Raw genomic sequence first — 12,061 nt, forward strand, 5'->3', positions numbered from 1 at the left:
TGCTTCAGATTAACCATCGTATTATTTTTTTTTTTTATTAAGTAAATTAATCTCTTTTGTATAAATCTTTATTTATTATCTTACTATTATATTAGTTTTAAATCCTTGTCGGTTGCTCCTTTGTAAAATATTTACTTTGCGTTACTTTTCCTTTTATCTATTCTTTTATCTGTCTATCTACTTCCTTACTTTATTCTTGCTCCCCTTTTTCTGTGTTAGGTAGACCTTGTGTAATAAGTCTATCCAATGTAACAGTCCCTGAGCAATCGCACAATATCAGTTAAGAAATTTATTTGATCTTAACCACTGTGCCACTTAATTGATCCTTTTATGTTTGAAAGTCAGGGCGAGATGATGACAAAATTAATTTTACACTTCTATACAAATTCTTTATACGCAAGTCGTGGCTCGTTACTATATTCTGTTCCCGCAGGTTCGTTAATATTTTCGGGATAGTGCATTGGCTAAGGAATGAGAACCAGGTAATTACATAACAAAAACATGTTTATTATCAAACTAAAAGATATGATACAGAGCATATAAAAGTTGATTAAAGATTAACTTAATCAAGAACACTTTAACACACAATATTACTTGCTATCTGAGCAACAGAAACTATAGTGCTTTCACTATCAGAAAATGTTATTGTGCCTTGATATAAAGGTGTCTTTTGTGACACAACTTGGCTTACAAGCATGCATAAATATTCCAGGAAGGATTACATTAACTTTCTTCCAACACATTCAATACTTAATCGATACTATTTCAGATACTATCACAAACAATTTATGAATTAGACATACTTAACAATACATGTTCTTCCCTTATTTTAATTCAATCTAACTGCCAGTTAAAAAGTAACCTCTCTCAATCCTTTACGATTTCGAGGTGCATTCACATAACACATTATAACAAAATAATGGCTTACTTGCTAACAATCTCGAGAGGAAAGTCCGACTTACATTCGGTAATACACATTGAAACTGGAACGTCTTCCGTCCAGTCGACTCTTAAGAACTTTCCTTCGTCAGGCACGCTGGGGTTCTGCCGTAGCTATCAGGAGCCTAGAACGAGCTGGCGTCAGAGAAACATCTGGCATTGGCAGTGGGAAGAGTGATCATCCTGGAACTAGGTGAGGAGCCAAGGACCAAAAAGCCCAGAAGCACGTGCAGCATTGCCTTTTATTCTATTTTCAGTCCTTTGTTCTTAATACAGAGTATTCCGGGATTAGCCAGAAGCAATGAAAGATTTGTACTCTTCTTTTTCTCTTCTTTATTTTTCTGCTTTATCTGTATTTATTTGTCAAATTTTGTTCGTTAAATCCGAAGTCTGTTGAATCAAGAGTTTACTGTAACTCTAAATGTGACTTGGAGCAGACAAGCGTTCTAAAATTGATTCCTTTGTAATATTTTTAATTTATCTAAATATGTTTTTCTTTCTGGCTATTTCTCATCTGGAAAAATGTAGAGAAGTTTGCACTGTGTCTCTTTCTTCTCCTCGCATCTCTCCAACAAGATACATACACATGCTCTCTGATTTCTTCAGGAACACGAACAGCCAGAAGAACTAACTAACTTAGAAATTTCAAATCCTAAACACATCCACATACGAATCTTCTGTTTTAGTGCTATTGATCTATTAGTCCTTAAAAGTTAGAAATATTCTCAATAACTTTAACATGCCAATACCTTAGAAAACTTGCATAAGAAATCAAATCAATGATGGTTTGCCCTTCTTGGATAAACCCATCATTAGTTTTCTGAATGGTTCATTGATATTCATTTTATAGTTTATTCACATCTTGAAGATAAGTCTAGAAGAGAAGGACTGTTTTTAGAATCGGCTGTGTTTTTCAGAAATCAGCCTAATCTGAGTAAAAATAAATGCACGAAACTTCCCAAATATAGGAAACATGAATCATTAAAGATCCCAGTTTTAACTGAGACCTCCAACAGGTGCCCAGAGAGGACGCCCCACCTAGCTAGGACACTAGTCTTTTATCCACCTGTTTCACTTAGTTTTGTGTATGTGTGACTAAGACAAAATGTTGGAAGAATTAAAATAGTATTTATCTTTTCCTAATACTGTTTTAAGTCTCCAGCATGAGTTTCTCCCTCCTCTTAGGCCTTAACACGTGGCTACTTTAAAATAAACTAAAAACAACCATTGATAGCAGCACAACAGTTTTTTTTTTCTTTGTAAGATTTTTAAGGAAATAATTTGGTATTAATATTGATTATAAGTAATGTATTTTCTTTTCTTTCATCAGCTGCACCAGCTGTCACTGCAAGTGGTCAGCCAGACTATAGTGCAGCCTGGATTGAATATTATCGTTCTATGGGTATGTTTCGAGAAGCTGAGATGATTGAACAACAAGCTAGAGCAAATCAGCAAGCTCAAGTCCAGCAGGTATGTTTTCTGGTTTAATCCTCCACCTCTTTTAACCTTCTATTTTTTTAAATTATCAAATACTTGCAGAAGACCTAACTCACTTAAGTATTACATCATAACTATATATTTATTTATGAGTAGTTATGACTTAATTAAATGAAAGATTGTAAATTGCACAGTATTGTAAAATCTCTTGTGGTAAAATATAGCAAAAGTTTTCACCTATATTGATTTTATATAGGCCATAACAAACTTATAGTTAAAAGTGTATATAACCTACTGTAATATAATAAATTTTGTAATATAATGTTAGAATAACTGAATGTAGAATCACAAGCAATTGTAACTAAAAAGTTCAGACCGGATTAGGCTAGTAAACTGAAGGTCAACAGTATAATAAATTTAGTTTAATCCTTTACCCAAGTGTAGGCAAACAAAGTTTGTTCCTGAAGTAGTTCAGGACTGAGGCAACTCATAGCAAAGGTGGACCAAGCAATTTATTATAGTCTAGCCAAGTGGAAAATAAACTTCCAACGTCTTTCTCTAAATCCAGAGTAAATTAATAATGAGGTGGTACACCTTTTGGCAACTCGTATAAGTAAATATGACCTCTCCATTGCTTCTGCCTTAGTATCACCACTTCTGGGTAGTGGCCCTTCCCTTAATGCATGGCATTATACATGTCCACAAGGAGATGTGCTTGGTATTATGGGAGATACTGAGACAAGGAGTGATGAATGTTTGGTCCACCTTTGCTACGAGTTGCCTCAGTCCTGAACTACTTCAGGCACAAACTTTGTTTGCCTACACTTGGGTAAAGGATTAAACTAAATTTATTAAACTTCCATCAACAACAGTCTCAAAGGTCACCGGATTATATGAGTTTTGCTGCCAAAACCTAATGTAAGCGAGGGTGATGTAAGGGCGCTTCCAGTAAATCCAGTAAGTTTTGGAAGGAAGGCCAAGGGACGGTCAATGATACAAAAGGCGGAGATTGAGGGGAGTTCACTGGCAGGGGAGGCCATATTTCAAGGTATCCTTCCGAGGTATTCTCCGACTAATGTACAGATCCACGTGCATGCTGATTTGTCGCAGCCGGAGCAGTTTCTAACATCATCAGAGAAATGCATTACTTGTCTGAGGAAGGAAATTGCAAGACGCTACCGTCAGATAGAGCTCGATCACAGCCGTCACACAAGATTAAGAAAGGAACCAGCAGAATTCACCCTTAACCCTTTTGGATCCAGGACTCTATGTGATATTGCGAACTTGTAAGTAAATTGCTTTATGTTAATAGCCTAGATTGTGTGTATAGGCGATAGATGTTGATTCTGTTTAACTAATGGCATAATGTGTCGAAGAGGTCAGAACGTGAGTTTGAATGTGCTTAAAAGAATACTGTAAGCTTGAATAGTGCTTGTGTTACATAATGCTTAAAACGTATAATATAATTTTACCTAATATTAATAGGATAGAGAGCATGGATATGTTTGTTAAAAATCCTTCCATGTGTCTACTAAGTTAAGTGTAAAAGATTTCTTTGTTTAGTACCTTAAGTGAATTGTCATTCTGAATATGTGGAGAGTCAGGATATGTCCTGATATATCCCATTACCTTTGTATATTAATCGTCTTAGTTAAAATAAACATGTTTGGTTTTGTCAATAGCTTGCCTGATCTTTGTTAGCCAGTGCACTGTCTCACAAAAAACTAATCCAACCTGTGTGACTTAAGTGAAGTAACCGCCACGACCGAGTAATCCGGAGTTGCTTGAGATAAATTGATTTAAGGGTTATTATACGTGCTTAGCTAAATTATTCTCTTGAATGTAAAGGAGAGATAGAAATTTCTTTTACATAATTCTTAATGGCACAGTCAGTTAGCAATGTTAGCCAGTGCACTGTCTCACAAAAAACTAATCCAACCTGTGTGACTTAAGTGAAGTTACTGCTACGACTGAGTAATTCGGAGTTGCTTGAAATAAATTGATTTAAGGGTTATTATACGTGCTTAGCTAAATTATTCTCTTGTATGTAAAGGAGAGATAGAAATTTCTTTTACATAATTCCTAATGGCACAGTCGTTAACATAAATAAATTTTTAAGGATTAATACACTAGAATTACAGCAACCTAGATTATGGATTTTGTCCCGGCCAGAGGCTTTTCCTCAGTCTAAGTTATTAGTACGTGTGAGATTATACTTAACAGCATTGAAAGGCGGGAGGGGGGTGGTAAGCTAAGTAGAATACGAACAGACAGAAGTAGGATAATAATATTATAAGTGAGTTAGAGATTAGAGCACATAGACATTTTTATATTAGCTCAAGTAGAACACATAAATATACGTATATAAAAGCATTACAAATGGCGCAGTTTGACATAATAATAAAGTAATAATTATTACAGTATCTTCTTATAATATTTTTAGTTGGTACTATATGTATAAAAATCATCTGCACCATTTTATGTTGGTTTATGTAATGTTTTTGAAAATGAAAATTATATATAGTTCTATCTGTTTATGTGTGATAGGAGTCATTTCACCATTACTGACTTTATTGTGAATAAAGACAAAAAGTATAGTTGACTATTAGAAACTTGTAGGGGCCAAAGAAATAGTTTGTTATATAGTGAATTCACCTAAATCGTAGCAATGTTACTATGGGCTTTCCCTAGGATCCTTTTGGTAGTGAAAATTGTAACAAATGTTTAAAGAAAATGCCAAGTGTTTGCCCTTTCAACTATGTTTCAAAATTATTATTAGTACTACACATACCACAACTTATTTAGAAACCATTATAAGATATACGTAAATGTCACGCAGTGTCACCATGTGTTATAAGCAACTATTGTATTTACTTGAATATAACTTGCCCCTGCATATATCTCGCACCCATGATTTTACTTTAGGAAAAAAGAAATTAAAAAGTTGTGCATATACCTTGCACACAAAAAAAGCTTAAAACTTTAAGAAATACATAGTGAATGTTGTTATGGCAGTTTCAAATATTTTGGAATTTGGTTGAAGAGAGTTAGCATTTCAACTCAACAATTGTTAGCTTCCCTTTGTTGTTGAGTTGCACAATCTTTTGTTAATACTGCACCAATCTTATGCGAGACTGGTAGTATCAATACCAAATAGTGGTAGGTCATACCCATTTTCAGTTTTTTAAAATCATGGTGATGTTATGATTTCTAAATAATAAAAGGACAAGTAATAATGAAACTGTTTGTTTTAATTTAATTACAGAAGCATTATCGCTAAAGATTCAATATATCGCTTGATGAAGGTGAGCGGAGTGGTCGATCGCGTAAATAACATTGATAATTAAAATTTAAATACATTCAGTTTATAAATAATGTGAAAAATTCTAAATTATAACTAATACTGAGAATTTAATTATAAACAAATTTAATTTTTTCCTGAAAAACTTTAGTTTCCGTAAATCCCTGCATATATTTCGCCCCACGATTTTTTAACTTTAATTTTTTGGGAAAAGTGCGAGTTATATTCAAGTAAATATGGTATTTAAGAATGCTGCTGGTCAGTAATCACCAATACTGTTGATCAAAATAGGGGAAGAAATGATCTTTTGGAGTTTGATAAATGTCTTATTGTGTGTGACCGGCTGCAACCATGGTTTTGAAAACAGCACAACTGACTAGTTTCTCAAAAGGTGGAAAAATGACCCACATTGCTTGTCTAAGAGGTATAACTGTGGTCATAAGATAGTCTGTCAGAAACGAGATTACCATCTTCTGAAAACACTTGTATGGACAAACAGAACTTCCTTTGTGTAGCAATTGAACAAAGCATTTAACGAAAGCTGTTCCCGACCCATATTTCACTGAAATATCTGCTTAAAGAAGATGTATTGGCAGCCCCTTCCTATTAAAAAAAAAAAAAAAAAAAAAAAAAAAACACTGATTTCTGAGAAAAACTCAAAAGTTCATCTATAGTGGTTGTCAGGAACACTGCGACCAGACACTGGAAGAATGGAAAGAAGTAATGTGGTCTGACGAGTCATGGTAGTCCTCATTCTGTACCAATGGTAGGTAGAGAGTTTGGCTGGAGCCCCATGAAGCAATGAACTCACTTGCCTTGTAAACACAACTCAAGGTCCTGGAGGTGGTGTCATGGTGTGTGGCATGTTCTGGTGATATGGAATGGATCCTCTGATATTGCTGGAAGGTCATGTGTCCTCTAAAGAATATCCAAACACTGTTGCCGATCAAGTCTATCCTGTGACGTTGACTTTTTATCCAGCACGTGATGGTTGTTTTGTGAGCAAGAATGCCACTGTCCATTGCACAAGAATTGTTTGGTAGTGGTTCAGCATGCATGACTGTAACTTCTACCATCTTCCCTGGCCACCACATATTTAAACACCATTGAGAATGTTAAACATGTTAGAAAAATAGATCTGGGTGCAAATTCCTCTTCTTAAATTTTAGCCCAGTAAAGGACTGTCTGGTGAATGTTTGGTATGTTGTGGATGCAATCCAACACCTTTTAGAATCTATGCCAAACCACATGTGCTGTAATTCAGGCTAAAGGAGGTCCATTGTAGTATTAAATAAAAATGTCTAATTTAGTGGCTGGTATGTGTAGAAGGGATCATAAATGATCTTTTATCATTAATAGATATAGTGTGTGGATTTTCCACGTCTGAGTCTTTAATTTTTACTCAGACTTTGATACTAGATCTGACAAAGTCTAATCCAAATTTTGAGTGTGTTGAGGATTACATAAAATCTAATTTCTTATAATTGTACATTATGGAAAATTATGGAGACAACTACCGTGTTAGAGCAAAACCTTAATTTAACATAAACCAAAATGAACACTCGACGTTTCGACCTTCATATCAAGGTCATCATCTGCAACATACGCATATATACAGAGAAACAAGCTGCACTACAATCTACATGGTTTGCTAAAGTTACTGACCAACTGTTACAACAATTATTGGCCTGACCTCGGATGGAAAAAAAAACAAAAAAAAACTTTACTATATCAAAGCTAGAGTCTTCTTATTATTATCTATTAGGTTACAAAATTAAATGGGGCTGGAGAGCAACATGTTTTTATATATATATATATATATATATATATATATATATAAAAAATAAATAAAACTGTGATTATACATATAAATTTCAACCAACTGGTATTGAATAGTTTCCAATAAAAGCTGAAAATTACTTAAAGTCCTCAAGTATGCTAGATACTAAGTAGGCTGAATATGTGTCATCCAAATTCTTGGAATTTTTATGCCACCATTATTGTTGAGATTAGGGTGGTTAATCAGAATTTCAGAGGCTTCTTTAAATATTCTTTCATACCAGGTTTTTGTGTGATATAAAGAGCAGGTACTTTTCAAATCAATTTGGTGTAGGGTGTTGAGAGCGTGATCTGAGAGGCCTGCTTCACCAAAATTGTTATATTTAATGTGTCTTTTGTGTTCTTTTAGACACATTAAATATAACAATTTTTTATAATTTTTTAAATATAACAATATTTAAAAGTCGTCGAGTGGAATCCTTATATAGACTTTTTCAGTTGAAGGTGAGTTAGCCGATCTTATACAGTGCTAGCAGGATTTTTTCTCCCGGAAACTCTGGTTTTTCATTCCACGTACAGACAAATTGGCCTTCAGAACACACGCAATTTACAAACAAAAATTACTGTTGTTGGTGATGGGCTATAGATGCTGTTGATGGTAGTAGTGTTGTAGTTGGAGGATTAGATGTATTTAGCGAAGTAGAGTAGTGTTTGCCCTCCCATGATGAGTCCTTGGGCTCCCTGGAGGTGTCATGTAATAATGATAATAATAGGACTCTAGCTTTGATGTAGTAAAGGTTTTTTTTCCCCACCAGAGGTCAGGCCAATAATTGTTGTAATGGTTGGTCCTTAACTTTAGCAAACCATGTAGATTGTAGTACATTTTTCCTTCGATGGCATCTCTGATGGTTCCCTTTCTTCTTTTTATCCTCTTTAACAGACTTCTTTCTTCTTCTATTCTTTTTAAGACCTGATTAGTTATTTTATCTGTCCATTTAATTTTTTTCATCCTTCTCCAAATCCACATCTCAAAGCTTTCCAAAATCTTAATTTCTTCTTTCTTCAGTGCCCAAGTTTCAGCTGCATAGAGGGCAGCACTCCACATATAACATTTTATTAGTTTTTTCTTTAGATTTCTGTCCATATTACTTATGAATAAATTCCATTTTCTATTAAAGGCATCGCTTCCCACCGCTATTCTTGCTTTTATGTCACTTTTACAGGTTCCATCACTGCTAATCACACTTCCTAGATATTTAAATGTCTTTACTTGATTCAGTTTTCCCCCATTTATTCTGATATCCATATTTGGCCTCTTTCCTTGCTACTTTCATTACCTTTGTTTTTCTTATGTTAATTTTCATTCCATAATTGATACAGCACTCCAGTAATCTGTTCAACAGATGTCGTAGTCCTGTTTCAGTATTTGATAATAATGCTTTGTCATCTGCATATTGTACTGGGTATTTTGTACATGAATAAATATTTCTTACTTATGGATAGGGTGCAATTGATGAGATATTGTTTAAATAATCGATATTTATTACAATTTAACAAATTATACATTTTAGCGTGAAATAATTTTAACAAGAATAACCAAACACACTTTTGTTAATTTTTAATAGGGCGTATGGTCTCCATTAACAGCCAAAACAGTGATACATCTTGATTGCCTGGACCAGATAAGATGATCAAACAGTTCTTGTAGAATTAAAGAAGAGTGTGGTTAACAAAGGTGTCAGAACAAGGTTTTTTGCATGGGGGGTGGTGAATGAGTGGAATTCATTGCCTGACTTAGTTGTGAGCACTTCGTCTGTAAATGAATTCAAGAAGAGATATGACAGATATTGTTTTGCTAGTTTGGGTCTCCCGCGATGAGTCTACTGACTCCATGGAGATACCCATAATAATAATAATAATAATATTTCCTCACTCTTCTGTGAGAGCAATTTTGAACTCTTGAAGCGATCGTGGTGGCACCAGTTGAGCAGAAATACACCTACCTAAAGAATCCCAGGCATGTTTGCCGGCCTGGCTGGCCGAGTGGTTAGCATACCCGCTCTCCAGTGGGCATGGATGTTTGTGATTGTCTGTGAAAACACTAGTGGTGGCTGTGGGTGGTAGATGCCGTTGGTGGATGATCGAGTGGTGGAGACGGAGAGTTGTGAAGTGGATGCCCTCCCTCGACGAGTCTTTGGACTCCCTGGAGGTGTCACATAATAATAATAATAATAATGTTCGATTGGATTACAATACGGTGAACAGGCAGGCCAGTCCATTCGTTCAATACCTTCTTCCTCAAACCACTCTTGTACCAAATTTGCATGATGTGGAAGAGCATTGTCATCCATAAAAATGAATTTTTGGCCAATTGCAGCAGCATATGGATGAATTGTAGTTTCCAAAATCTCATCGTGATACCTTTGCGCTGTTAAAATAAAATAGAGATCAGTATGGCCACCTATGCTTAATCCAGCCTATACAATCAAACTCCCACCTTGATGTTGGGGTCTTTCATGAACAAACTGGATTATTTCTTGAAATACTTTTATTGGGATTATATTGATCAAGCGCATATAACAACAACTAAGTTATACCAACTAGTTTCACCAACTAAGTCTGTTGGCATCTTCAGGGTACATAACTGATGTACGGCACTAAAAAAGTGAAAAACTGTTACAAACTATAATCAACCGATTCCAATTATATTAAACAAAGAACAGAGTGCCGTACATCAGTTATGTGCCCTGAAGATGCCAACAGACTTAGTTGGTGAAACTAGTTGGTATAACTTAGTTGTTGTTATATGCGCTTGATCAATATAATCCCAATAAAAGTATTTCCAGAGCTTTTTGGTCAAGAAAATTAAACGTTTTTTAACATGGATTATTTCTTGTTCCACTTTCATGCCATATCAAGATACATCGGCTATCTGGTTGCAGACTGAACCTGGACTTGTCACTAAAAAGTATATCAGCCCAATCCTCATTTGTCCAAATTCTTCTTGCTCTTTTGTGATTTGCAGTAAGTGGAATGAAAATAATTGGTCTTTGAGCATATAAACCTATGGCATGAAGACTATTTTGAACATTTCCATCTCCAGAAAGCAATTCCAAAGAAGCAAAATTATGCTTTGAGATACACGACACGCTTGAGCGACAACTTGCTACATTTGTCCAGCTTCTAATTGACCAATGGCTCTCCAAGCCATGGATTCCAGGATATCATGTTGCTCTGCCATTTTTAACAAAATAATGAGTGGTATGTGATACAAGTTTACAATTGAAGTGATAATTATGCACTGTGGAAGTGAGGACAGAGCAAGTCATGCTTTTATACCCCCCCCCCCCCACATTTTGATGTCTTAACATGATTTTGCACTCAGTTGCGTGTTCTACACTGTTGTATATTAAGAATATTTTAAAATAAATGTGTTACATTTGTAAATTATTTTTATAACTTTATAATTTACAAGTAAACCAAAATATCCCCTAATTGTTTTGAGCAATATATTTTAAAAACTTTTATTTTGACTAGTAATTTTGACAGCTGTTTAAAAAAGTGTGAAGAAATATGCTTGCTTTATTTTTATTAAATAAGATACGTTGAAATCATTTTAAAATAATGTAACATGGTATGTTGAATTATGCACACACACACATATATTAAAATGGTTAAATTGCATTGTTTCAGACTGGTCAACAGTATGTTCAGCCAGGCCAGCAGCCATATTCCCAGCAGCCTCAGACAGCACCATCAGTACCTCCTACATCTGGTGCTCCAGCTGGGGCACCAAGTCAACAAACTGGAGTTGTGGCCCAAAATCCTCAGGGACAGCAGCCACAGCCACAACCTTCTCAACCATCTCAACCGCCAACATCTGGAGCACCTGCACCACAAACTTCTCAGCAGCCAACAGCCCAAGCTCAACCATACCAAGCTGCAGCTCCTTCTGGTCAGTGGGCACAAACAAGTTATCCACAGCAACAAAATCCATATGGTCAGCAGGCACCTTACCCTGGTTATGGCTATCCCACTGCATATGGTACACAGCAGCAGTATCCTGGTACACCACAGTAAGGGTAAGTTTTTCAGTGATTTCTTCTTTCAGTAAGTTTTTCAAAAGTAGCCTAAATTTTAATATTGGTGCTTTGAAATACTTGATTTTGATTCAGCTACGCCATGCTTCAGAAATTAATTCTTCTTTGAATACTCATTTCTCATGAAGAATTTTCAATAATTCTGTGTTTGTTCTGAAAACTTGATTAATGCATGTACTTGGTTTTGTTTTTTAAGTAACATAAATAGTTTTTATTTATGTTAAATAAAAACTATTTATGCTGTTTCCAGTAGTGAAAAACTTTACGGTTTGTATTTCCAACCTTTTCAGTGATACAGTTTATCATTTAAAGATAAATTTTTTTATTTCTGCAAGAAATACTTGCAGAAATAAAAAAAAAATGTAATGATGATGAATGTTGAACAGTTCATTGAAACGTTCTGTGTGGAATGCCAGCATATCTAAAATTTGAGCATACGCTATTTGGTTGTTTTTCCTTCATATCATAGTTTTTACCTCAGTGGCTGTATGAGTAAATATGATCA

The 12,061-nt window shown here is 35.0% G+C and overlaps 1 protein-coding gene across 2 annotated transcripts in view; it reads left to right on the forward strand.

The window, feature by feature from the left end:
* Positions 1 to 12,061, forward strand: part of LOC150092300 (far upstream element-binding protein 1-like) — a 176,958-nt gene that overhangs the window by 151,813 nt on the left and 13,084 nt on the right. For both annotated transcript variants that reach the window (XM_090414931.1, XM_090414930.1), the window contains exons 17-18: positions 2,270 to 2,409; positions 11,150 to 11,538. In XM_090414931.1, coding sequence (XP_090271057.1) covers positions 2,270 to 2,409; positions 11,150 to 11,536 — 527 coding nt within the window. In that variant the 3' untranslated portion in view covers positions 11,537 to 11,538. The remainder of the gene's footprint in view (positions 1 to 2,269; positions 2,410 to 11,149; positions 11,539 to 12,061) is intronic.

Source organism: Typopeltis vanoorti, chromosome 26 (assembly GCF_054136105.1).
Source record: "Typopeltis vanoorti isolate ZY-2024b chromosome 26, IOZ_Tvanoo_1.0, whole genome shotgun sequence".
Lineage (NCBI taxonomy): Eukaryota > Metazoa > Arthropoda > Arachnida > Uropygi > Thelyphonidae > Typopeltis > Typopeltis vanoorti.